Source organism: Nymphalis io, chromosome 12 (genome assembly GCF_905147045.1).
Source record: "Nymphalis io chromosome 12, ilAglIoxx1.1, whole genome shotgun sequence".
Lineage (NCBI taxonomy): Eukaryota > Metazoa > Arthropoda > Insecta > Lepidoptera > Nymphalidae > Nymphalis > Nymphalis io.
In genome coordinates this window covers 3,767,319-3,795,009 of record NC_065899.1, presented here as the reverse complement: position 1 = coordinate 3,795,009, position 27,691 = coordinate 3,767,319, and the positions used below count along the sequence as shown (strand labels likewise).

Genomic DNA, 27,691 nt, shown 5'->3' with positions numbered 1-27,691 from the left:
AGCAGCACACAATATTAGATCTATACAGTTGTACATATACATATAGGCGATATCAATATGTATATATATATATATATATATATATATATATATATATATATATATATATATACTATATTAATATTTTGAATGCCTATTGCAATTGAAAACCTTAAAAAATTTATAATGACTATCATCTATATTTTATATTGTTTGAAAAATTATCTTGATTAACACAAAGCTGTTGCTAATAATAATAAACTTTAGGATACACTTTTGTGCTGGAAGGTAACATTCGATTTACTTCAACGCCTTTATTAAAATCCAAATCTGATCCACTTTCCATATTAGTAAATGTATAATCACCAACTGTCGTTTGTAGGTGGCGGCGGAGGTCTGGAAAATGAATTACTTAGTATTACACTAGTTCTATGTAATTATATGATAGTGCATTTGCTTTGTTGATCTAGTGGTTAGTTTATACGGCTGCAGATCTTGAGGTTCTGGGTTCAAACACTGGAAAAGATTAGTATAAAGTTTATGGTGTTTTGTCAAAACATTCTTAGTTTAAGAATTGATTAACATTATTATCATTGCCCATGCATCGGAGAGTCCTGCGCCTGAACTCACTCTGGTCGTGTCGGATTGCCATCCCATCGGATTATGAGAATGAGGGAATAGATAGTGCAGCCGTGCTTGCATTACTTGATTTATACTTGAGCTCTGTAATTTCCTGTGCGCTTGGCTAACTTAATGGCTACTTAATTTTCGTTGCTACAGATGAGAAATTTTAAATTATGTAATTAATTTATCGTTTCTATTATATTTAATTATTTTTCCTATTAAGTGTATTAATGTAATATAATTCTCGTAAAACTAAGAAAATTTTATTTAAATAATAAATAAATCCTACACGAAATTAGATTTTACAAATGAAGACGTAAAAGTATTTCTGCAGATTTAATAAATAACAAAACATGTTGTTGGTTTAGTAAATATTTCAATCCTACCAAATAATATAAAGCGGCAATTCATTTTGCGAGTAGGCTATTTAACACTTAATAAATTCCTTATTGGATTAAGTCCACCTTTGTACCTTGAATATTTAAAATAACATTAATGTTTTTTTCTGAATGAATACTTTTCGTGTTACATGTACAAAAATAAGAAAAAAAAAAACTAAACCACGATTAACGTATTATTGTTTTTGGTGCAAATTACCTACTTTTCTGATATACTAAGACGCAAAGTATATTATAAAAAGTAATATTTTATGTATATAAGATATAACTATGTAGATTTTGTCATATATTTACAAATTAACACAAACAAAACTCACGGACAAAGAGCGCGGAGATACAATCATTAATAAATATATTTTTATTAAATAAATTTTATTCAATGTTATTGCAAATACTTAAAATAAAAGGTAAATTATTTACGTTATTTTATAGTATATAACCCAGCGGCTTACCGCATGAAATATATACTACATATTTCCTGGCTTATGTGTACAATATACAATACTCATAATAACTATAGATGACAAAAACTTATATCACACACGAAAGTCATGCGATTTGTGATATGCGGTTTCATGATCTAATACTTACATAAAATAAGCATTTTGCATAATTTAAATATTACATAATATGTTATGTACTTTAAGGGCATTTCTACAATCGAATTCCAACGATGTTTTTTTAAAAAATAATTACATTATATAACAGAAAAATTATATATGAGAATAGTACTATGTACACACAACAGTTGTAGTTGTTATATCGTGAAAACAATTAGGAAGTTATTTCAAAGTCAGTTTGGGTAAGCAATGTATTTATTATATATTTTTTTCATAATTAAATTTTTTATTAGGCATTATAATATGTTTTGTAGAAGAGCTTAGTTAAATATTGAATTGTGGAAGGTAGGTTAATATTTGACTAACCCTGGGGTGGTCCAATTTGCGTCGTCACATGGTGCAGTTGCAGGTGTTCCAGGCTCCTGTCTGTTTGAATTTAATAAGTATCAAAAATAAAACATAAAGCAGAATATTAAATCATTAAGACAATTTCTATGAATACACAAAAGCGATAGTACCTCACTTCAGAGCAGAGTTCCCTGCTTAGAAAATGTGAATTTCAACCGAAGATTGTGATTCAAATCCCGGGCAAGCACAACCAATATAACAATAAACCAACATAATATTATCATTGTAACTAATTTAAATTACTAATTAATTCTAATATGAGGATTCAAAAGTGTTTGTACCAAAACCATTTCTTATGGATTTCTTTTAATGCAAATGGGCCAGCTGATTGTAAATGGCATTATATCGCCAATGCACCACCAACCTTGGAAACTAAGATGTTATGCCCCTTGTGCCTGTAGCTACACTACTATGTAATGCTGTTAGGCAGCAGAGTATGCCCAACCAAAGGTAACATACGTTATACTAGAAATATTAAATGCTTTTTAGTTTTTCGTTTTTAGCTGAAATAACTGACTGAATAATAATGTAATATTTTGTTTAGCGAAATCGTCTATCTACATATTGTGCCTCACATGAATGTAGGCGTTAGTTCCGTGGCTATAATAATATATATTCGGAGAAAGATTTACAACTTTATTTACTCATAGGCTCAACCAAATATTCTCTTATAATAGCGATTATAGATCAAAAAATATAATATTAATAATAATCCGACGAGTACATTTAAAACAAAAACATATCCAATCCACACATACCCTAAGCTTGCCAGTGACAATGTTTCCAGTGTTCTCAGCTTCTTGCTGTACGCTCTCCATAGTTTCACACATAATGGAGTGAAAACTGTGCACCAAACTAACCCTAGAAGAAATCCACAGAGCCACCAGCCGTTCTGAAACAATAATTGGTTAAAAATTATTATTTAAAATTTGATATTTACTATTAAAATGACGAGATGGCCTAGTGGTTAGAACGCGTGAATCTTAACCGATAATCGTGGGTTCAAACCCGGGCAAGCAGCACTGAATTTTCATGTGCTTAATTTGTATTTATAATTCATCCCGTGCTTGACCGTGAAGGAAAACATCGTGAGGAAACCTGCATTTGTCTAATTTCATGAAAATTATGCCACATGTGTATTCTACCAAACCGTATTGGACCAGCGTGGTGGAATAAGCTCCAAACCTTCTCATCAAAAGGGAGAGAAGACCTTAGCCCAGCAGTGGGTACAGAACAGTAACTGTTACTGTTCTGTACTCAAATTACTTTGATCTTGTAATCATTATACCAATAAAAATAGAAAAGTAGGAAAGAAGTTTGCTTTAATATTAAATACTTGATCTTAATATAGCATGTTGTTAATTCTTTTTTATTTAGTTGTTTATATCTCAGAGGTACATAATCTAAAGAAAAAATTCCAACCCGAAGAGTGAAATGACTGAAAGAATGTTAAGAAACTAGTTTTAAGAAAATATTTAAAAATAAACACTAACAATGATACTAAGGAGTAGTATTTTCTTTCTTTGTATGGTTACACAATAAATAGTCCGCATAGCTGATATTTACAAGTTAGATAAAGAAGTTTCGTATTATGTTAAATTATATCCCTACTTTTTTTAATTTAATGAAATCAATGATGCATGCAAATCACGAATGCCAACAATGTCATTGTTTGTACAATATGATTGTAAAGCAAGGTTTTTTAAACAATACTAGTTTTGCAACACGAGAATGAATGAATCGTTTTATACGCTACAACAAAGGTGCCCAAATAACCATTTCGAATTGCATTAAATGCATATAATTATAACGTTTACAATTTCATACATATTATGTTATGAAATATTAATATTATTTAAATAGATAGACAGCTCAATGGTCCTTTTGTCTGTCTAACAGAAATTAAAAACCAAATGACTGGAAAAATCCTTACAAATGCGATGTGAAGGTTTTTGTTGTAGGATGTACTAATAATTCTATTTCCCGTGAGACTCGCATATTTCCCGCAAATTTTGCTAACAATAAAAGTTTGAATTTGATTTAAAAATGGAATTAAGATTATAAAATACATTAGATTGTTGCTTTAGTCGCTAAATTATAAGACCGCAGATCACGAGGTCTTTGGTCCAAGCCCCGAGTCGAGTCATTTAAAAGTTATTGACTTTATCTCTCGAGAAATTCTCTATAGCAGTCCGATGTCTGGAAGTCGACAGTATTTGTACTCCCGTATTCCGGCAAGCACGCAATGCCTGATGGTCTTGACTGGCGTCTGAACGTTTTCGGTCGTATTGGATTTGCCGTCTCATTGGATTATAAGTGACAGAAGAGAGAATAGTTACTTATAGTTGAGCACACACTTGTGTATAATACGTTCCAATATCGGTCAGGTGGGCAGCATTATTGTATTTGATATTAAAACTTAATATATAATCCGGAACCGAAGGTTTTATAAGTTTTAAAGGCTTTATATACTCGTCCACCAAAAATCAAAGCATTATAGGCAAATCGCACTGCCACCATAAGAAATGGTTTTTAGTGCTTATAGTGTCAATATAAATGTAATGAGCAAACTACTTTGCAACTGGTGAGCGAATGAAATAAAAAAAACATTTCGCCAATTAGAATCACCTTACCAAAGCTGAAACGTATTTGGTGCATAACAACGTCCTGATGGCCGCAAACACGGCAAACAACGGTCCGCAGCGCGCTGCGTGCTCATTCACAGCGTCGATCGCATGTGTACGCCAACCAGCTGCATGTGCTATCAGTCGTGATACGAAGATTGATAACTTCTGTAAAATATAAAAATCTTAATTTATCATATTTCGTTATAAATTTAAGAAAATTAAACTATAACAAAAATGTATATATATATATATATATCATACATATATCATTTAGATGTTTTATGAAAATTATTATATAGTTTTAAAATGAGGATAAAGTAAACGAAGTCGAAGATAAAATAGTGGATCCCGGTGCGTGCCAAAAAACGTTAAAAATAACAAATAAACGAAACCTTTGTATGTAAGATTTGTAGATCTCCGAAATATCTATGGATAAATCTGTTAAACTTTAAATCCATCATATTGACATCTAAACCTTACTATTTTATGTTAAAAAATGGAAAAATTAAAAAATAGCTTTAATTCAACGCATTTGTCATCAGGGTCAGCTTGGGATAATACTGATACATTATTTGATATAAATATATTAGAGAAAGAGCCCTTATTTTTCAGTAAAATAATAACCGTAAATGTTCTATCGCTGAGCTAAAGCCTATTTTCCTCGTAAGGATAAGATTTGGAGTATTTTCCATCTGGCAGCACTTTATCCGATTCACGGAAGTTTCATTCACCGCTGAGTAAGAGTACACAACAAAGTTGAATGTACAAAAATGAAGCGCATGAAACTCAATTTGAACCCGCAGTCTTCGGTTAAGAATCTAGCTCCACTGTAGTATATAACAAAAAAAAGTTCTACGAAAAGCATACATTAATGACAGGCAATTTAAAAAAGTCTCTCATTATTTTGGAAAACAGTATGCTCGACGAAGTCCCAAGTGTGACTATTTATTTTATCTTATTTTCAATAAAATAAATCGGTTCAGACATTTTCAAATAGTATTAATGAACGTATTAATAAAAGGAATACACCCGTCAAATATATAACATTCTTTTATATTTAATCTTTTTTTATTAATACTTCTTAATATATTTTAACCAGGTTTCCAATGATGATAGACTTATTCTAAATCGGTTTAGTAGTAGTATATATGATTCCAAAAAAAACTAATCTTTCCTCTTTGTTAGTATAGACATAAATATCAAATTATATAATTATAAGTTTCATTTGATCATTTTTAACAGATATTGTAACATAAATTAATTCATTATTGTAAGTTTATATTTAAATTTAACAATAATATTGAATAAAATAATGTTTATCTAACTAGGATTTATTTTTAGAAATGTAAAAGTGAAGCCTGTAAATGTCACACTAAAGATAATTCAGTAGTGCTTGCCCGGGTTTGAACCTACAGTCTTCAGTTAAAATTCTTCGTTCATTCGTGTTTATTGGTTAGGCCACTGGCCTATCTCTACACATTTCATATTAAGGGTAAAGAAATTAAATGTCAAAACAGTGTTTATTAATGAGCCGCACGTAGCAGCCTAATTGTTTTGTATGTATAATATTCCGGTTTATTTGTGGTTTGGACGTGAAGGAATAAAGTGCCAAAATGCTTAATTAAAATACTACAATCATGTAGTACAGTATAATAAAACATGCACTTCATTATACAGTATACAGCTAACTGTGTAATCCTAGTCGAATAAACGCTGACAAAACTATAATTTGTTTAAGCTGTATCAAATGTGTCGTGACTACCTAATGTGGCCAGATACTAGATCTCGACTTCCTGGGTTAAAATCTTGGGGGTAACGAGTAGAAAGTCCTATCGGAACAGCACAGACAGAAAATAGAGAATTCACATAATTTGCGCAATTGGCTAGTCTCTCTTGAGAATTGATTCGGATTATGGAAACTTTATTAATTCAGTCATTATTAAACTTTGAATTAAATTAAATATTTAGCATACAATTTGAAATAATAAATGAATTATTGACTAACCTTCTGAGCTATAACGTCTCCTTGGTTGTCGATGTAGAATTGCGCTGTGTGAATGTGACTTAGAGATATGTTTAGTTTTCGACGAAATGGCATCATTTGCAGTTCAAGTTCCGTCAATTTGAAGACTAACTCAGTTCTCAGCTGCTCCAATGGTTTTATATTTGATAGATGAAGCCTTTGTGTTCTTGTCGCTAAAAATAAAAAATGCCATTCAACTGTTATTTCATGTTAACATATATTATATATTGCATATATGAATATAATATTATGTATTAACATACATTATGTATTGCATATATAGATATAATATTTATCCATAGGGATAAATATTTGTAAATTTTGCCGTATGTGTGACGTCATGTGGCGTTTACAACTGCTTAGAATGAAACAAAATTCAAAGTAAAAATTATGAATGAAAATCAAACGATTTCAAAAAATACAAAACCATGGTCCCATTATTTTATATTTAGTTTCAATTTATGTAATAATATATAAATGTTGAAAAAATGAAATATTTTCAATCGAAAGACAATTAAGATTAAGTGATACTGCTAGACGTCCTGACGTTATAGCTTTGAAGTATTCGCCTCGTATGACTGTAATATTACTGTTGTTGGTTAATGTGTTAAAACTTTACTGCAGAGAAAATAAGTTTCATCAATTTAAATGTCCACTATCATACAAATGATTAAAAAGTAATTTAGTTATTTAACCTTAATTCAATGGAAACTTTACGTCTGGTCTAATAAAACCAGGGTGGTTTTTATTAGGTCCGTACAAGTAATTTATATCCAGAGAGGAGAATATAAGCCGACCTTTAGTGAAGCTTTCGACTTAGATTGGGGTAAAAACGGGAAGTTCGTATAAAGACGAAGGCGTAACTTCAACTTCACCCTTAAGAGATCGTAAGAGCCTCTTTATTGGATGAACTGACTATATATTAAGAAGTTTGTAAGCTAATCAAATTTTTGTATAATTAAAAAAGTCTAACATCTTTTTGTTTTGTGTGTTCGATATTAAGTAAAACTATGGGGAGTAAGCATTAAAATTTGTAGGTTTGAAAACTTTAAGAACATTACATGTATATAGGATTGTAATTCATTAAACCTGTGACGCTTGATTTAAAATATTATTACACATTACTCTGTATTATAATACAATATCGTAAAAATAAAATCCCGCAGACCATTTTACAAATAAATAATTTACACGCTCATGTTACATAAGCATTAAAAGACAAGACATTATATCTACTGTACAAGACTATATAGATGGTTAAAAGGCTTGTTCAAGACTAATTCTTGATTTTCATACAGGCAGCATAAATTTAATTGTATAATTATGACGTATATAATGTATTTTATGAAACAAAGTAAGTTTCTTGGCAGTTTTTATGTAGCCAGGAATATACATTCCGAACCAATGGTATCTTTAAATTAAATTAAATCTTGAAAAATAACGATTCAAAAGTCCTTTTGAGAATCTACTCTTTTTCACTTCTTTTTGAATTTTGATTTATTTTATTTTATTTTGTTAATATACATACCAAGGGTCTCTAACCTTCCCGCAGTATTCAAATCGGATACTTGTACTGCAACATTTTCTAACTGGTCAACGAAGGATGGTAAATCCTTACCCACCACCGGTCCATTGAATTCCATTCTTAAATATTAAAAAACTATATATTTAAAAAACTATTATGTTAGTCACATTAAAAAAAGGAAATGAGATATTCGATATTAAAAAAAAAACACGAGCAATTCAATAAACAGTTATTTCGTTTTGGAATTAGATTAAATATATTACGACAATTTGAGGTTTATTATATTTTTACCATTCAGCAGTGCTATTTTTTACAACTCAGTACTTTATCGTCGTATTGTAGTCAATTTCGCATATCAATGTTTCACATACAAATATTTCACAATCGTCTTCGAGTTTTTTCTTACAGAATAGTTCAACTGAAACGATTGCTTTTAAACTTACCTATATTTTGTCAAATTGACATCGGAGACAAAGAGTATTCGATTCAGGAACTTATTGAAATTATCCGATATTGTCTTCAGAAAGCCAACATCGATAGTAGTCGATAATCTTTTCAAATCATCTTGAAGCTCGTCCCATTCAAAGTAAGACGTTTCTTTGTTCACATCTAATATTTTTTCTAATTGAAAAACGCTGTACGCTGGCTCATTCTTTTCACATTCTCTGAACAATAAATGAAATGTATGACATGGATTCACTTTTAGATATCATTATAGCTTTAATGATTAATTACTGGAGCCTTGTAGTAAAAGAAAGTAACTAAACTAATTAAAACGGAAGAAGGAAGAGGTTTTGTGTTCAATGCCTGCTTATTCATTTATTCATATCTTTTTTATCATTAAAAAAAAAATAAAAACATTTCTTATATTTAGTTTCGAATATAACGAATATAAAAGTATTGCTTAAAATAAAACGACATGTTACCTTAAGATGTCTTTGACAGATACTTCGATGGTTACATTGTCTAAATCTTTGAATAAAACGTCGAAAATACCCTCGTTATCTGATAATAAAGGTGACGGCTTATCTAAAAGCGTCGATAAAGTCTTGTACTGTTGTGTGTCCCACAAAATTTGGCATGCATATACCTGAAATAATAGCTAATTTGAAAAAATATAAAAAGGTTTATGAATAAATTACATCATTTTAACTACTTTATTTGGTGGTAGGGTGTGCAAGTTCGTCTGGGTAGGTACCACCCACTCATCGCATATTCTACCGCCAAACAGCAATACTTAGTATTGCTATGTTCCAATTTGAAGGGCCAGCAAAACTACAGGCACAAGGGCCGTAACATTTTAGTTCTCAAGGATGATTAATATTTCTTGCAGTGCCAATGTCTATGGGTGGTGCTCACTGACCTGGTGGCTCATTTTCCAGTCTGACTGATCATATAAAATAAATAATAATAAATTCTTGAAAATTTAAAATTAAAAGTACAACACACACCTCGTCGAGTAATATTACTGTGAATATTAAAAGCGAATAGCCTATTATAAAAGACTGAGCAAACAATATTAAATTGAAATTGCTAATAAATAACATGCAGGCGTCGAGTATGTTAAAGTAAGTTAAATTAAATTTATTGAGATGAAAATTAAAAACAAATATACAGAGTGGATTTGATTAAAAATTAAAATATCACGCTTAATCTTTTACCATTTCATTATTGCTTTTTTTAGTAACTTGTATGCTCAGTCCGATTCATAAAATATTTATAAGAATTATTATATTTACTGGTGGTAGGGCTTTGTGCAAGCTTGCTGGGTAGGAACCACCCACTCATCAGATAATCTACCGCAAAACAGCGGTACTTGGTTTTGTTGTGTTTCGGTTTGAAGGGTGAGTGAGCCAGTGTAATTACAGGCACAAGGGACATAACATCTTGGTTTCCAAGGTTGGTGGCGCATTGGCGATGTAAGCGATGGTTTACATTTCTTACAATGTCAATGTCTATGGGCGTTGGTGATCACTTACCATCAGGTGGCCGATATGCTCGTCCGTCTACTTATTCTATAAAAATATGTTTATATTTCTAACGGCGATTTAAAATGTTTGCCATTAATTGTTTTTCATATCAGATCTTATGGTTCCCGTGATTTTCTACTTACCCTTAGAGCAAAGTTGATACAATTACAATTTCTATGACTTATTTTACTTTAAAAAATTAAAATGGTTACGTACCTCAACATGACCCGCGATGAGAAAGGTCGCACATATTAAGCTCCATAATATTATAGAAGTGATGCAAATGCAGAAAGAAGAGCTGAAACAAAATACTTAAATTATGAAAAAATATTACCATATATTTTCTATAATATTTGTTTATATTTACTACAAAATATTTTTTGGGTTATTTTATTAGTTTCTATAATAATTCATAAGCAGTTGTGGTTTCTCCTTAAATTCTATGTTAAATATGCCTCACATTATGCTCTTTTAATTACTATTTGAATATTAAGATGCATGTTTAAAATAATCATATTATATTATAAATTAATACGCTTAAAATACCTAATCAATAAGTTTAAGTAAATAAGAAGAAGAATTATAATAATTAGACAGGTTATTCAGAATTTTAATTTTGATTGATAGGAGTCCAACAATGTTAATAAATTAACAAGACTATGTTTAATGTAATGTTTTTATTATACTTCTATTAAACACCTTAAGTATATTAAAATGTATATGAAACCGAAACAGACGTTTTTCTAGAAAAAACTGCTCGAACTCCTAGACAACTAGACTCGAAATTTCATAATAGTCGTTTAAATAGATTTAATTTTGAGGAGTCTCACAATCATGTCCTACACAACGAAAGCATACCAACCCTGGGAACTAAGATGTTATGTTCCTCAATACTCTGGCTTAATATAATACCAAGTATTGCTGGTTGGCACCACCTTCTTAGCTCAATTATTATGTTCTTAGAACATTGCTAAAAATATTTATTAAATTTTCAAGTCTTAAACTTGAGACAAGTACGAATAGTTTTTTGTTTTTAAGTAGACGATTTCCTTTATGGTAACTTGGCCTTATAAGTACTTACACTTGTAATGTCCTTTTTGCATGGATTTTTGCATTTCCACATCCACAAAACATCGCAAATAAAACGAGCGTCATCACGAAACTGAGGGACACGTTGCAAGCTGTCAATAAAAAAATATATATTTTTACAGATCACATTGTTCGATCATCATTTTTTCAGCGACAAAATTATAATAGGCGAATAATGTAACTTCTATGTATTACTATGAGTATAGTTGTATGTACATTCTGACACATGTGTCATAATCACATCCACTACTATGCATTGAAAAGGAGAGGCGCAATAAGCTCCAAGTCTTTTCCTTTAGCTAGGAGTGGACATTTATGGGGTAATATTTTTCTCAAATTTTTTAGTCACTTCACCTGATATATTTGTCGTTTTAGAAGATTTTAAATCTATGATATATTACGTAGTGTAAACTAATAGGTATTCAATGAGTAATAAATAACTCACTGAGACTCACCTAACAATATTATCCATCTCCATAGATCATACTTGTGCACTCTGTCCAACCCAGTGTCGAACTGTCTCGCGAGGCTATGCAAAGCTGAAGTGAGATGGCGCACTATGTCGCTCAACACTCTTGCGGAATTATGAACAGATTGTCTTCGGTTTTCTATATCTTGCAGGATATCTTTATGGCGAAATATTAAAATAAATAAAGAATTTAAAATAAGTTTTGTTTATAATGTGTTATTCAATTAAGCAATGCAATTAATTGAAATCAAACTTCTGCACGCATTACCTATTTTGATTTATTTGATCGAGTTTTTTCTTACTTCATATTTAGACATTTAAATTATTGTTAGTTAAAAAATAATTGCGCATTGAAAACCTCTTATACTAACGACTATATTAATAGCTTGAGCGCTACGGGTTTTAATCATCGTGGAATTCTATAATTTTCTCAACTTTTTTAATTGCATTGCATTTTTTTCACAACTCTAATCTCTTTGTAATCTATGTTAAAAAATGTTGTAAAGATAAAAAATATATTTAAAATATTAGATTTTAACTATTGCAAATGTAAAGGGACTTTACCTGCTCTGACAAGTTCCGTTTGCGAATATATAGCAGAAGGCAGGGTACGGAACTCTTTTCTAGCAGCGGATATGGCGTGAGTAAGGTTAATGACTCCAAGATCTTTCAATTCAAGTAACTGGTGCTCTTGAAGTATCTGTTAAAATAGTTGTAATTCATTAGGAGTTTGTTTTAAATACAACTACAATTTACGTTACAACGCACAACTACATTGTTTATTGTTTCATTCTTAATATATGATGATAATAAATGATTCTTTTAAAATGGTCTGTGTTTCTTAAAAAACAGAATTAAAGAATCCCTTACTTGAATTTTTAATCCATTTATTAGCTTAAAATATTACTTTATAGATTGCCTGTTAAATCTAGATTAAAAAATTCTTAAAATTGGTAATTAAGCGTTATTCGTATTATTATACTTACTGAATCAAATTTCATCATAATATGCAAGGAATTTGTATTAAGTGTATCACATAGAGGAGCATCTCTTTCAACGCAGTTTTTCTTCAAACTATCTAGTTGTTGAGCCAAGTCTTTAATTTTATCTGAAGTTGCTATTGCTAACAGACCAGCTTTGTGACATACATCACGCAATGATGACACTTTCATAGATAAATCCTCACTCTCTGTAATAAAAGACAAACTTTAATGAAAATAAGGCCCAGAAACCAAGGATTATCTTATATTTTAATAAGTAAGGCACAATATAGCGTGAGTGTCAAGTGGTATGTCCATATTGTATTGTTGGTGAATGAGTATTGTTTGGCGTGCTTATCCAACCACTAGTAAGGTATATCGTTTATTAAGAAAAGTTTGTATAAACTAATATGACAAACCATTTGGTGTATGATGTATTATTTAAAAATGCAGATGAAATCGCAAAGTATTTACCAGTAGGTACCACCTACTCATCAGATATTCTCCTGTAAAACAACAAAAAAACAGTAATTGGTATTATTGTGTTCCGGTTTGAAGCGATGTAAGGGATGGTTAACATTTCTTACAATGCCAATATCTATGGGCGTTGGTGATCACTTACTATGCTTACCAATTCTTTAATATATATGTATTATATATATTTATTACTTCTTATAAAAAATATATTAAGTATTATGAATGCATTTGTTTTCAGGTATCAATTTAAAAATAATTTCTCATAGATAGATTCTCTTTTAAATAATTAACATTAAAGCTGGTCTTCATCTTCATGTTAGGTACCTGTTATTATATCTGCTAGTGAATCAAGAACTAGATCAATGCCACTCTCCGAAGCTATTGCCTGCTGTATCGGTTGTCCAAGAAGCGTCTCTGCCTCTAAAACAAGTTTAAAGAATTTAATTTTTAACTTACCTATTAGAACGAAATAATGATTTTTTTAATTTATATATATTTGGTAATGTAAAAAGATAACATTCTACTATTTTAGGTTAATTAGTTTATTTAATAGAACCTTGCAAAATTTTGTTTTTGTTAAATATTGGTCCAGTTGATAAAGATTATTAAAAATGAGAAATTTTTTATATATTTATTTCTAAGAAGGTAACAGCATATTTGTATAAAAAAAATCTCATACTCTATAAAACACCTTATAAAAAAATTAAATACTTAAGATATTTTTAACTGAAAGTAACGGTATGGCCACTGTTTCTAAAATAATTGCGAGAACAATATTATTAATAAAATCCAAAAAAGTATTTTGTGAAATATATTTTGTATAAAACGATTTGATATTTGGAGATCTTTTTAACTATAAAGAGTACACTAGTCCTCTTACGATATAATGTAACCTGTCATCAGTGATTTCTTGCCGGAAATTCAAGGTTTACTTCATAAAATGTGCGTAAAATTTTGCGGGACGAATTTATTAGAAGAAATATATTTTCTTTAATATTTTACGATTTATTTTGTTATTTTAACTTTATACTATTATAAACTTCTTATTTGTTATGAACTGAAAAGTAAACTTTCATAGATTATGAAAATATACAATAGTTGTGTTTTAAAGTGAGAGCTAGGACTGGACAGTGGCAAGAACCCATACAATTTAACCCAAGATTGTGGCATCAAACTCAGCAATCACCACTGTGCTTTCATGTGTCTAATGTGTGTATAATTCATTTGTCCTTAAAAAGAACAACAAAAATACATAATGACACAAAGAGAAACAATTACTTACACAATGTACAATTACGCAATCAACATAAAGCAGCGTGGTGAAATAAGCTTCAAACCTTCTTCTTAAGAGAGAAGTAAGTGTCGGATATATATTTATTGTATGTATATGTTACATTTATTGACTATTCTTAATACAAGATATTATAATTTATATTCCTTTTTATAACTCACCTCTTAAATCCTCTTTATAAGCGTAATATACCATATCTATAGGTGGAACAAGGCTGTGGTGTAATTCTTGCGCAGCTGTCGAAAGCCAAGATGCTATATCTGCGCATGCGCAACTAATGATATTTCGACTCTCAGCTACAGCCAGCCGTGATTGTTCATTACTTAAAACCATTCCTGATATGAGGAAACTGAAAAAATACATTTTTTTTTAATAATCGTTTTTAGACATTTGTGTTTGCAGTCTTATTTAAAATATTAGAAAATGTAAATCACATGTGTGTACATATTTTATACTACATATATTAAAACTATTATTAGAAATAAATCCCGGTTACACTGTCTGTATTTCATTTCAATCCATTTCGTTCAGCCGTTACGTAATGATAGAGTAACAAACATTCATCGAAACAAAGTTATACATTTAGAATAACAAATGTTATTTGTATTTTGAAATAAACAACACCAAAGATATATGACCAATAACAATGAAAAATCGGAAAAGAATATAATATACAAAGCATATGCAATATATATTTAAAAATGGATCGTCTTCTTCGCACTTGTTTGACAAATCTAAGGTTCTTTTATCATTTCAAGATTGCTTTTGTTAAAAAAAATCCGTTCCATAGATAAAAATATATAAAAAGGTATAAAACTTTTTATTTCATGAAGTCGAAGCCAATTAGCGAGAACGCATTAACTTTACCTGTTTCAATGTTATGACAAGGTCTCTGAAGGATAGCTACAAGTAAATCATGAGTTGTTTTTGCCAACAATGTTACACTTGTAACAACATCAAAACTTTTTTTTAAATACGCCCGATCAGCTATGTATTGAGTTGATTTAAGTTGGTGAACTATCAGTATATTATGGATTAAGTCGTTTCGTTTTTAGTATTTTGACAAGTAACTAGAGAGAGTTAACTAGAGGGTAGTCACTCTCACACAAACCGGAGAATAAAAAGGCATTTCTAATATTCTTTTTTTTAACACTTCACGTGCTTCCTTAATCGTATATTCCTGTTGTAGCGAGTATCTAATTTAATTAGCTGGCAAGCAAGTATACTCGCACAAGAATGCGCGATAAAAATCACGTAAACTCCTACGTCATATGTTTACGAAAAAATTTAATTAATTATTATTTATTATTTTTGTGTATAAATGGTGTGTTGTCCGTAAAGTAAGAGGCATTCTTTTGTAAGCGTATACAAAAGAATGCTTCTTACTTTAATCCTCCTCCTGATCCTGGTTTAATAAACAAAGTCTAAATTCACTTGGCTATCTTTAATAGTAAGGTATATTATATATATATTTAAGTAAGTGGTATCGGTATATATCGCCATACCACTTCACTGTTATTAGTTTTTTTGTATTAATTTTATAAATAATAACACATATTAGTTTAGGATAGCGCAATACAATTAAGTCTTACTCTGCACCGCTTATAGTTTTACTGTGCGTTGTAAGATTAAAATCAAATAAACAACATACTTATAAAACAAGGTTTGAGCTTATAATTATTAGGAAATAAAAATTACTAAGAAGGTAACATTAGATTTTTATAGTTTCTCATTACTTAACATAATGACATATTTATTTTTCGATTGGTTGATATTGTTAAAGTCGAGATGGCCTAGTGGTTAGAACGCGTGAATCTTAACCGATGATCGTGGGTTCAAACCCGGGCAAGCACCACTGAATTTTCATGTGCTTAATTCGTGTTTATAATTCATCTCGTGCTTGACGGTGAAGGAAAACATCGTGAGGAAACCTGCTTGTATCTAATTTCATTGAAATTCTGCCACATGTGTATTCTACCAACCCGTATTGGAATAAGCTCCAAACCTTCTCCTCAAAAGGGAGAGGAGGCCTTAGCCCAGCAGGACATTAACAGGTTGTTACTATTACTGTACTGATATTGTTAGGAACTATAAATGACTTTACTAATTAGTTTATCATTTTATGACTCTCTTTATACGCCGCTTACATAACAAAACGGTATAGTTTTGTAAAAAAATTGTAATTGTATTTCTTTCATTACTCGGGATACGTGTAAGAATCGGGTAAGATTTGGGATACGATTATTATTAAATCCAGTTCCATCTGTGTTTATTGTAGTACTTTTATATCTGTGTATTAGCAAATTGAAATTACAATAAAACATGATCGGATTCTTAGGTTGTTGTATCTAATTCTATAATAACGTTACCTGCTGTAATTTTATTGAAAAATATTTTACGTCATAGTTTTGACATGGTTATAATACACGATATATCTTCTTTCGCTTGTAATAATTTGCTATTGAAAAGACTTGAGCGTGAATGCGATAGTGGTACTTTATTGTCCCCATTCTGATATCGTATCCATAACTGCGTTAAAACCTTTAGTCAGGAGTTCGCACTTGGTAATATCGCTAGGACCGTCATTAACGGTGTAATGCTTTGCGTTCCCGAGATTTCTACCTGCTTCCAATAGTCTTGAGAGCTCTTAATTGGATTGGCGGCGGTTTGGGAATAGAAAGTCTAATGGTATCTTATTTACTTCAAGAACATTCTCCTCTATTTGTTTTGAAGTTCTTTTATTTTTGCGTCCAATTGTATTAAGGTTTGTAGTCACTATTATTAACTCTTACTCGTAAATAAACTTACCACGTGACGTTATGGCTATGTTAATGATAATTTTTTAAATTATTCGAAAATATTAATACACGAACATACTTACCAGCTAATGAGTAGGAACAGGAAAGTGAAGATAACTATAATCTTGCTATGGCAGTCTCTCCTCTCTGGCTCCAGAAATAGAGTTCCAGATTCGATTTCATCGGTGCATTTTGATTTTGAGAATAATGAAATTAAACTTAATATGAAGAGATATAGAGGAATAATCAGAGCGAAAATTCCAAATATAATTATGAACACCAAAAACGATGACTCCACCCTTATTGACTGTAAAAAAGTTAGACAAATTAAATAGTAGTCATTTATAAAAGTAAAATAGATATTATTAGTTTTTAGTGATATATTTGGCTGTGGCGGATGTCTGTCCTTAATATTATAAAAAAATATTTAAGAATTATGATAATGTCGTTATTTTTTAAGATATAATATCTGTATAATCAAAAAAACAGTCGCGTGAAGTAAATTTACCATAACGTCATACAATGTATATATTACGAAACGTGTATTTGAATTACACTTATCAGGCTGGACGAAAAAAAAATCATGTACAATATGCTTGTGTTTTGACAAACGTTACAATTCTATGGCTTTAATACATGTACACTTAAGATCAATGCGATCTTTGTGTGGTCATCAAAAATTTATTAGAAAATCCAAAAATAGCAATAAAATGATATTAACGGCTTGACTTAAAACTACTTATAGTAATATATAAAGTAAGGTATAAATAAACCTCTTTTTAAAGGTTAAGCTGTTGTTCTTTTTTTAAATTATTAAAATAACAAGAACTGTAGTAATGAATGACAACTAGGGATCATTTTCTAGTTAAAGTTGCCAGGGTGTATTTAAATATTTATAATTAAAAAAAAGCTACTATTTGATTAGCCTCGTTAGTCTAGTTAGATTGGTTCAGCTTAGCTTATAAAGCTGTACCAACAAAGAGTTATTGAGTGTTTTTTAACTTTATTGTTTCCAAAGAATTGTAGGGTGAAAAGGCACAATTAACGTCATTTAGTTATTATCTGCCAGATGAACTATTGGCTAAGCAGATGATCACGATAATCTCGAAATTTGGAAGTCGATCTTACTTATTTTTTTAGTCTTTTTTTCTTTTGGTTGATTTTCATGAAATGTGAACATACGTGAACATACGTGAATATACGTAAAAATCTAACACATTTATTAATAGAGAACAGTAATTATCTATCAGTCAAATGAAATGTTAACGCGTACACATTAATCCAAGGCGAACAATTACACCCCTCATAATATAAATATATTGTTATGTCAGAAACAGACATTGGTCATAATGCGAAGTATCCATATCAACGATGACCAAATCTTGCTAGATAAGCGATAAGCTCATTTGCTAATGAGATACAATCTCATTACTCTGAGTATTTGCTCTGATAACATTTTTTATTTGTGTAAAAACTGCGGCACTTGGGCTCTAATGGATTAAGTTCGGTATGTCTATATCTGGTGTGTATGCAATTCACTCTTTTCACTGATTTATTTATGCTTATTTTTAATTTTTGAACAAATATAAAATAATACACGTTTAAGATTAATTATTATTTATAATAAATAAGTTATTGACTGATAAAAAAAAACATTAAAAGTATCATTCGCACGCATGTTAGTAGGGTTATTTCTTGGGCTTCAAACTTGCTTCGAACTAAATTACATTAAAATCGGTTTGGTGGATTAACCGTGAAAGCGTAACAGATAGGCAGACATACCTTAAATATAAGTATAGATTATATTTGGAAAATCAATAGGGTAGGATTTAAATCTGTCCCTAAGTGAATGTTCATATTTCCTGTATCATTGAAACTACTGAACGTAAGGTTTGAAAATAAAAAAAAACGGAATATAACGGGTACCAGTATCAGCTTAAAAGATAACCAAAAAAAATTCCTAAATCTATAAATTTCATCGAGTAACGATAATAATAATATATAACATAATAGTACGGTTTCGATCCGCACTTTACCAGTTTTGATTTATACATTTAAAAAAATGGATTTCAACGACACCAATTTGTAAATTTATACTATAAAAATATACCATATTTTGAAATTGCAAATTCATAAAGATTTTCCATAAATTTTCAATAATGATTATGGTCGAGCTCTGGCAACTAAGCAAACACTATTTTAAATTGAACCTATAACATGTTGATAGCAAATGTATTTATAAAATGAATTTAAATAAAATAACTCCTACTTGAATAAATATTTCGATTTTGATTAGATTATAAAGGATTTTATAATAACCCCGCGACAGATACAACAAATAACAGTAGTGAGCCATTGTAACTACAGGCACAAGGGTCATAACGTCTATAGGCGGTGAAGACATACCATCTGCTGGTCTGTCTATAGATAATATAAATTTTATAAAATAAATATTTCAGGATTCAATTAGCTCACACAATAAAACAAAAAAAATAGTTGACAAGTAGTTATGAGGAGAGACAAAAGCGGTAATATATTAACAAAAAGTTGATTCCAAGGCCTTTGATTGTAAATCGCAACAATCTCCTTTGATTGTAAATCGCAGCTTATACTCGTATTATTACAAGCGTACATTTTCTTGGCGACATTAACCTCCATTTTGGCGCTATCGACTTACAGGAAACGATCCTTTTAAAATGTCAATGTCAGCGTGTGGATCTCTTTTGTTAAATCGAGTACAGTTTTACAACGTAAGCATATTACTGACAGCCATTAAACAGAAGATATGAACTCATTTGAACTTTAACATAATAAATTATGTTTTATTATTAACTGTAGTTAATTATCCGGAAATTCTGAAAATAATTCTGTGGCTGAATTTGAACAACGGAATCAAATTCTATACTCTATCCTCACTTCAGAAATAAGAAATATTTTTATATACAAATAATTCTTATAAATATTTTATGGAAGTACAAGTCTGGATAGGTTAATATTATTATTAAAGCTTAAAGAAATTGCTTCTCCAAAATCACCAAGATTGTTTTGAACTCCATCTTGACGCGAAAATCGACGCGAGAGGGTTCCGTACCGAGCTTTCGCGCTTAAAATATTTTGCAAAAAATAAAACTATGATATCCTTAATACTATTAAATTTATAAAGTCAACAACTCTGTGTCAAAATCAGTATATGATTGGCGACAGATATAACCAATCGTCTTACAAAGTATTCTTTATTTTTAAATCATTTTTTAAGTAACTAAAATGTTATTACAGAAATGCTTATTTTTAATAGTGCTCTTTGTTATATTTAGTTGTGGTGATTCGAAAATCGCTCGTAAGTATATAAATATGAATATACATATAATATTTAAATGTTATCAATTAATAATTAAAGTGCTTTTATGACTTGTTAATTGAAAAATAATAGCGATTTATCTAAAAGAGGTAAAAGGTATTTTTTATTCTTTTATTTCTTTCTTTACTAACTTTTCGTCTTGAATTTTTGGTTTTAGTTTTTGTGTTATAATGGATTTTTTACAGTTCCGTTATATTTTATTATTAATTAATTTTATTTACTATTTAATAAGGCGAGCATGCTGATACTAAGTAGGAATTTACAGAAGTTGCAACTTTATTTTTAATATCGGTTACAGCGATTTAAATTAGTTTTTAACTACTTTGAACTGATGGTTTAGTGACTGCACAAAGAGATTATTCTTTTGTTATTGTTTTAGTTTGTTATCGTAGAGCAAGTATTTATTAAATAAGACCAATAGTAAATAAGACCAACTGTAGAAAAGCTATTACTTATTTATATAAACACTTTAGGCATATTAAAACTAATGTTAATTAACTTGTCTTATCGTAATTGATAAGATTAAGAAAATAAAATATTATTATTCTGTATGAATAAAATGTTATAAATTAACTGAGTTTTATGTATTTCTCATAAAAAACAAGTGTTCAACAAATAATTTACAATGAGACAAACTTTTATATAAATTAAAATTCTAACCTCTGATTCACAATAAACAATATTTAATTTGAAAAAAAAAGTATATTAATTTAGGCTTATAAGACAAAGAAATAATTAAAAAGAAAAAAAAAAGAATAATTACACTTACAAAACCAAATAAAATGACCTCAAAAATAATTATTTACAAGGAACAATTTTTTTTTTGTTCTTATTTATACTATAGCTTATAGAAGATACAAATTAATATACAAAGATAATTTATAATTGAAGAAAAAAAAATTAAAGAGCTTGTTCCTCAAAATGAAGACGACGACGACGCTTATTTATTTTAGTAATATGTTTTTTTTTTTATTTAGTTTCTCAAAAATTTTAGGAACATATGTTAACAAATGGTGATATATATATTTCATTGTAAATAGGTTGGCAGACTGTCAAATGGCTCACCTGAATATAAGTGGTCACCACAGCCATCAGTGGTCACCTTAGACTTTGGCACTGCAAAAAATATTAACCAACCCTTACATCGCCAATGCGCCATCAATCTTGGGAACTGATTTTATGTCTTTTAAGTCTCTAGTAAAATGCTCATTAATCATAGCAGGTAATATTATCTGGCGGTAGAATTTGAGTAGTGTTGAGTGGAGGATACCTAACTAGGCGGGCTTGTTCAAAGCCCTACCACCAAAAATATGGCGTTTTTATTAATGTTATTACTCATTTATTAATACTAAAGTTTCTTTTAGCGGATTACATAGTGCTTTGCCCGGGACTAAAATCAGAATGTCTGAAAAAAAGTATACAGGAAACAATACCACATTTCGTTAAGGGACTGCCAACTTTTGGAATTAATACAACAGATCCTTTTTACGAGAACATTATCGAATGGGATCTGCCTGGTAAAATAAAAGTTGAAATGACTGATGTAGTTATGACCGGACTAAGGAATTGCGTAATAGATTCAGTTGTGTGAGTTAAAATAGTTTTTGGTTTATATTATTGATATATGTCTATTTATTACTCCATTAAGCCAAGGAATTCCCAGTAACATCCCATTCCCAGTAACATCCCATTCCCAGTAACAGCCCATTCCCAGTAACAGCCCAAGTTTTTATTGTGGTTGTGTTAATTAATTTCAGGCATTAATGTAAGCTTAACTAAAATGTTGTGAGCTTATTCAACGTTTATATTTTTTAAATTTGGAAATTTTGTGCTTAAGAATATTTGCTTACTATAATTTATCAGGCGAATGATCGAAACAGAAAAATCTGAAACTCTAAACTGCTTGACTGATTGAGGAATATTTTTATAATATATATGTTATATGAGATTGTGGTAAATAGATATGCCAGGATATATTCAGAGGCGCAGTAAAATCTGGATCCAATAGGAGGAGCTGTCTAATGATAATTATTAATTTTTGATACATTAATATTTTATATATTCAAAGGCAAAGATGCAACGTAGTTAAGTAGTTTATTTAGATTTTTTTAAGGTCAAATATATATAAATATTAGGTATTATAAAATATTATATAAAATAGCGTGATTGTTGGTTATTGGCCATAAGGCCAGTATTGTTAAATCGACGATAGTTTTAATTGTAAAATATTTTTCGACATCTACGTATTAATAAATCGATATAAAAATGTTTAATATATATAAATTACAAACTAATGTTTCAGGTTCAAAGAACTTGATGCTTATTTAAATACGACTTGTAAGTTGCTTCTAGAAGGAAAATACAAGGCCACTGGTCAGATATTGATCTTTTCATTAAATGGGGATGGAGAGGCCAAAATAAACTCTCGTAAGTGTTTGACAAATACTTTATAAATTTAATAGAAATTAATGAGTAAATGTGAAAGTGAGTTTATTTGTCACGCTTTCACGTCTTAACCAGTATCTATTCACTAAATATAATAATAACTATTCATCAAAGTTTGCGTAGACGTTATAAGGAACACCGAAAACGACATAACAATATCGTTCATTGCAACCCTTACACAAAGGAGACTTGTTTTTAATAAGTGTGTTACCTTGTATTTACTAATGTATTTAATTATATATATTTTTTTAATGTGATCATTGTATTTTAGCCAGTATAACGTTAAGTTTCATGGCCAAGTTTGAAGACAGAACTCACAATGATGTTATCTATCGCGAAATTAAAAACTACAAAGTTGTATATAATTACAATGAAAAGGTCGACTTCTTCATTACAAATCTCTATAAAGGGAATTCTGAAATTAGTAAGTAAATTGTAAAATTATAATAGTTAGTTTATTTAAGTAAATTATACGATTAAATATAGCTAAAATCACGTGTTCTCGAAATTCGATTTCTATTTTGTCAAATTCGAACACTTATTATTTATGCGTCCTTGGCACAGCACTTCAGTTAGTACAAGTAATGTAACTTAATTTATTTATAATAATTATGTTCATAATATGTAATATTATTTTATTTTTTTATATTTCAGGTCAGGAAATACTGAAATTCATAAATGATAACTGGCAACTTATGATAAATGAGTTCGGCAAGCCACTTATTGAAACGCTAATAAATAATGTTTTTAAATCTGTCAAGAAGTTCTTTCGTTCAGTTCCACGAGATGAGATAATAATTCCTTAATATGATTGAAAAATAATATTAATACATATAGTATTTATACGTTAATAAGCAATACAGAGTGTGCATCCGAAATCGAAACGAGGGCACTATTTGGAAAAGAGCGATACTTAAAAACCTCAATTTCATCAATAAAAACTTCACATTATTAGCTTCACTTTTTAATTATGTTTTTTTTAAGTTGCAATGCTTCACTGTTTTCTTGTAGTAACCAACGTTGTAGTTTAAATTTATGAAAAACTGATTACGATCAGGGTAACCGACCATGAACAATATGCGCGTTCTATAAAGCTTTATGCTCTGTGTATTAATATTTATTAAAATTATTAGAAAAAGCAAAGAGTTTTACTCAAATGGATTAGCCAAAGACTGAAGTCAAAATACTAAATTCAAATAATAATAAGAAACCAAAAAAAAAGTTGTTTAAAAAAGTATTAACTAGAGAATTAGACAAAACGCACGCATTGATAATTTGTATTGACGTATATCGATATACAATGCTACATGTTTTGGGGAGAAAATTAGGTCAAGACGCATAGTAAAACATGTATTAAATCCGGGGAGCACTACTGAGTTTTAAAAATAAATTGAAATTAAAGTCTCAATGAATACGTTATTAGATATTAATACAATTTAATATATTTTTAAATGAGCGGTTTTAAAATTTTAAAATTAAATTTTTCTTGTTACCTAATAAAGGAGTCTTATAAAAATGTACTTAAAACACGCACCCACGTGTAACTTTAACTTTACATGAAGATATAGTGTAGATGAAATAAAAAAAAACTGTTTTGTTATATTACATTATATTGGTAAACTACAATACATTTCTGTACAAAAACGATAGTTGTTTTTAGTTTCCATTATTTGTTGAGTACAATAGTATGGGCTCCGGGCAGTGTGCCCGCTTGCTAAAAGCATTTGAAGTTCAGTTTTCTTTGTGTTAAAAGTTAAAACTTAAGTCTTAAGAAAATTCAACCGCAAGTGATCTTACAAATATAAGTATGAGTGTATTATGCAAGAGATATAGCGGGTTCAAGGGTAGTAACTAAAACAAATTACGCAAGTGAAAATATAATAGTACCTAACTATTATTTTTTCACTTGCTTAATTTGTGTTTATTTCAACCCATGCGGTGAAGACCAATATCCTGAAAAAAACCTGTATATATCTGATGCAAAACCATGTGCATCCACCAACCCACATTGGAGCAGCGTTGTGGATTATATATCTCTTCATAAGAAGAGGAGCCAATTAGCTGTCAGACCTTTATAGTCTGTTACTGTACTTACACAACATATTTTAATTAAAATAGCAATTTTTTATAGCGAATGTTATTAACATTAATATAAGTATATATTAATATATATAATATATTATCTACCTTTAGAAATGAATATGGGAACGCCGATTTACCCATTGCGATCTCCTTGACAAGACCTGAGAATTAATAAAATGTCGTAAATTTTATTTTAATGTTATATATTATGTAGTAAGCGTAATTATAAAAACTTACCAACTGGATAGTCGAATAAATTGATCACTGAAAAGAACTTGGACATAAATGTAAACGGATAAAATCCCTCTTCCAATTTAAATTTTGGTATTAAATAAGTTTGCTTTTGAGGTAAACTACTGAATTTAATATTACTTCTGTCTTTTGTTATCTCTACATAAAAGTCATCTCTTTTGGTCTCTTTTATGTAATTTATAGAGTTTTCCGTCACGATATCAAGCGTTACGTTAATTTGTTCAGTAAATTCTTTTAATATGTTCTTTGTAATCGGTATAAATGGTATTGTATTTTTTGTACTTGACGATGTTGACAATTCTAATGCTGTTGGCGATAGTAAAGTATCTTTTGTTGAAACATCAGGATCTTCATTGTTCGCAGCTCTAAATATATTGAATTTTTCGAGCCATGCGCTTAAAGCGGTTGTGCTGCTAACATTTAAAGAATTTCTTTTATTTAAAATATTTCTGTAACTTTTAATATTTTCAATGTCAATATTTCTTGAATTCTCTATATCGGTATACGATTTTGCGCCAATGTTAGCTGTATCCGTATTATCTCTATAAACATTCTCAAAACAATTATCCCAAACTAAATTTAAAGATTCTTTTGAATTATAAACTTTATCATCTTCCAATTCATTTTTCTTTCCATCTTGAAAATTCCCGTTGAATAAAAATAATTCACTGTTTCCTCCGTCTCGATCATTTCTCATTTTTTTACCGACGTTCGTTTCCCCAATCGGATGGAATGTTGAAATTGCTCGGAAATTTTCTTCTTGTACATCGAGAGAGTAACTTGGTACATTTGTATCGAAGACATCCAGATTGCTTCCGGGAGAGACCACGGGCGTCTCTTCCGACGTCGAACGGATTTGTTGGATTTGCAAGGCAAAAACCTTAGCCAAGGCACTCGGCTCTAACGTCTTTACTTCTGTCGGTAAGTCACAGTTCGTTCGTGATATAACAAGATTTGTTTGTAAGATTATTAAACCAAGTGTAAGCACTGACTTTTTACTCATTATAATATAATATGTTTCTATATTTTCTGTTCACGTCGTATAATTGATAATATCGACGAAGTACTGCGGTGCGGGGCATTGAACAGAGGATTTGTAGCACTTAGCAGTCTGCCGTACTCCACTTACGGGATTATGAGAAGTGTAATCAAATACAAAATATTACTTTAAAATAACATATTTTAGAAATATATGGAAAACTTGCTTAACATGTTTTTATTTTATTCAAAATACACATTGATTTTTTGTTTAAAAATTGATATTAAATAAAATTAATTAATGCGATCATCGTAGTTAGTTAGTTTATTAAAAGTAAGATAGCGGAAACTTTATTTATAAAAAAAATAAGTTCAATAGATATAATATCTCTAAAATGAATCTCAACTTTTATAATTTTGTTACTAATTGATTTGTTTTCCATTAATGATATGTTTTCCATTTACGTGTTAATTAATTGTTCTTAGTGAGATAAAAATAAACATATTTTTATAACGAAATTTATAAATAAAAGACGTGAAATTTCGCGATGTAGTATGTATATTATCCATTACAAACATTCTTGATTTTATGTGTTAATCACATAATTATACAAGCTTAAATTAAAATAATAGATTTAACCTTTATCTGCTCATCATTTTGAAACGACGCCATAAATCGTTAAGCCTCACAAATTCTGCGGAAACTTCTTAGTTAGTGTTTAATCTGACATTTGACCAACAAACCACCAAGGTTTAAGAAACTTAAGAACTTTGTAACCGAATACGTAAAGTTTTAACACCTTTGAAAATCATTCTCAAGTAATATTATTTAATGACTTAAGCGTGTTGAGTAATTTCTCATTGATTAAACTAGAACGAAATTTAACAAGTACTATAATTAAATTTTAACGAGTCGGAATTTGCTCAGTGGCTGTATTTAAATCTTAACAATAGATTGGGATTTCAAACTCAGGCAAATACCACAAATTTGTCATGTACTTAAATGTGTTATTAATTTATCTTGTGCTCGGTGGTAAAGGAAAACGTCGTGAGGTAGCCTGCATGAGTCGGATACATTTTGCTAAAAGTGTGTCAAAAGAGGCCATCATATTTTGTTATCGTTAGTTTTTATTTGAATGTTAAGTTAGCCTATAATTGATGTATATTTTGTAACATTATTTTAAAATAAGCAATAAGAAAATGTTTCTCTTAATATATAGTAACGTTTGCGTCCTAATGAATAAAATAAATAACATAAAAATAATACATAGGGACAGTAACTGACTTTTACTATTCTACATACTTAAAATATATGTTTTAAATTAAAATTTGTATGATGCATCTTTAGTTAGCTTTAT

The 27,691-nt window shown here is 29.7% G+C and overlaps 1 protein-coding gene across 3 annotated transcripts; it reads right to left on the bottom strand.

Moving 5' to 3' along the window:
- Positions 1-217: 217 nt before the first annotated feature.
- LOC126772165 (prominin-1-A) lies at positions 218-26,390 on the bottom strand. Of its 3 annotated transcripts, none has more exons than XM_050492371.1 (19): positions 25,341-26,390; positions 25,209-25,264; positions 17,302-17,525; positions 14,582-14,769; positions 13,454-13,549; positions 12,659-12,861; positions 12,237-12,372; positions 11,659-11,829; positions 11,196-11,295; positions 10,331-10,412; positions 9,071-9,246; positions 8,588-8,809; positions 8,148-8,263; positions 6,602-6,792; positions 4,603-4,761; positions 2,728-2,861; positions 2,080-2,100; positions 1,928-1,987; positions 218-375 (listed from the first exon to the last, which is right to left on the bottom strand). In XM_050492371.1, exons 1-19 carry the CDS (start codon positions 26,356-26,358, stop codon positions 342-344), a joined length of 3,387 nt encoding a protein of 1,128 aa, XP_050348328.1. In that variant the 5' UTR covers positions 26,359-26,390; the 3' UTR covers positions 218-341. The 3 variants fall into 3 exon arrangements, with proteins under 3 accessions (XP_050348328.1, XP_050348329.1, XP_050348331.1); XM_050492372.1 differs by having other exon boundaries at positions 2,080-2,103; positions 9,071-9,234; XM_050492374.1 differs by lacking the exon at positions 2,080-2,100.
- Between the last annotated feature and the right edge of the window lie 1,301 nt (positions 26,391-27,691).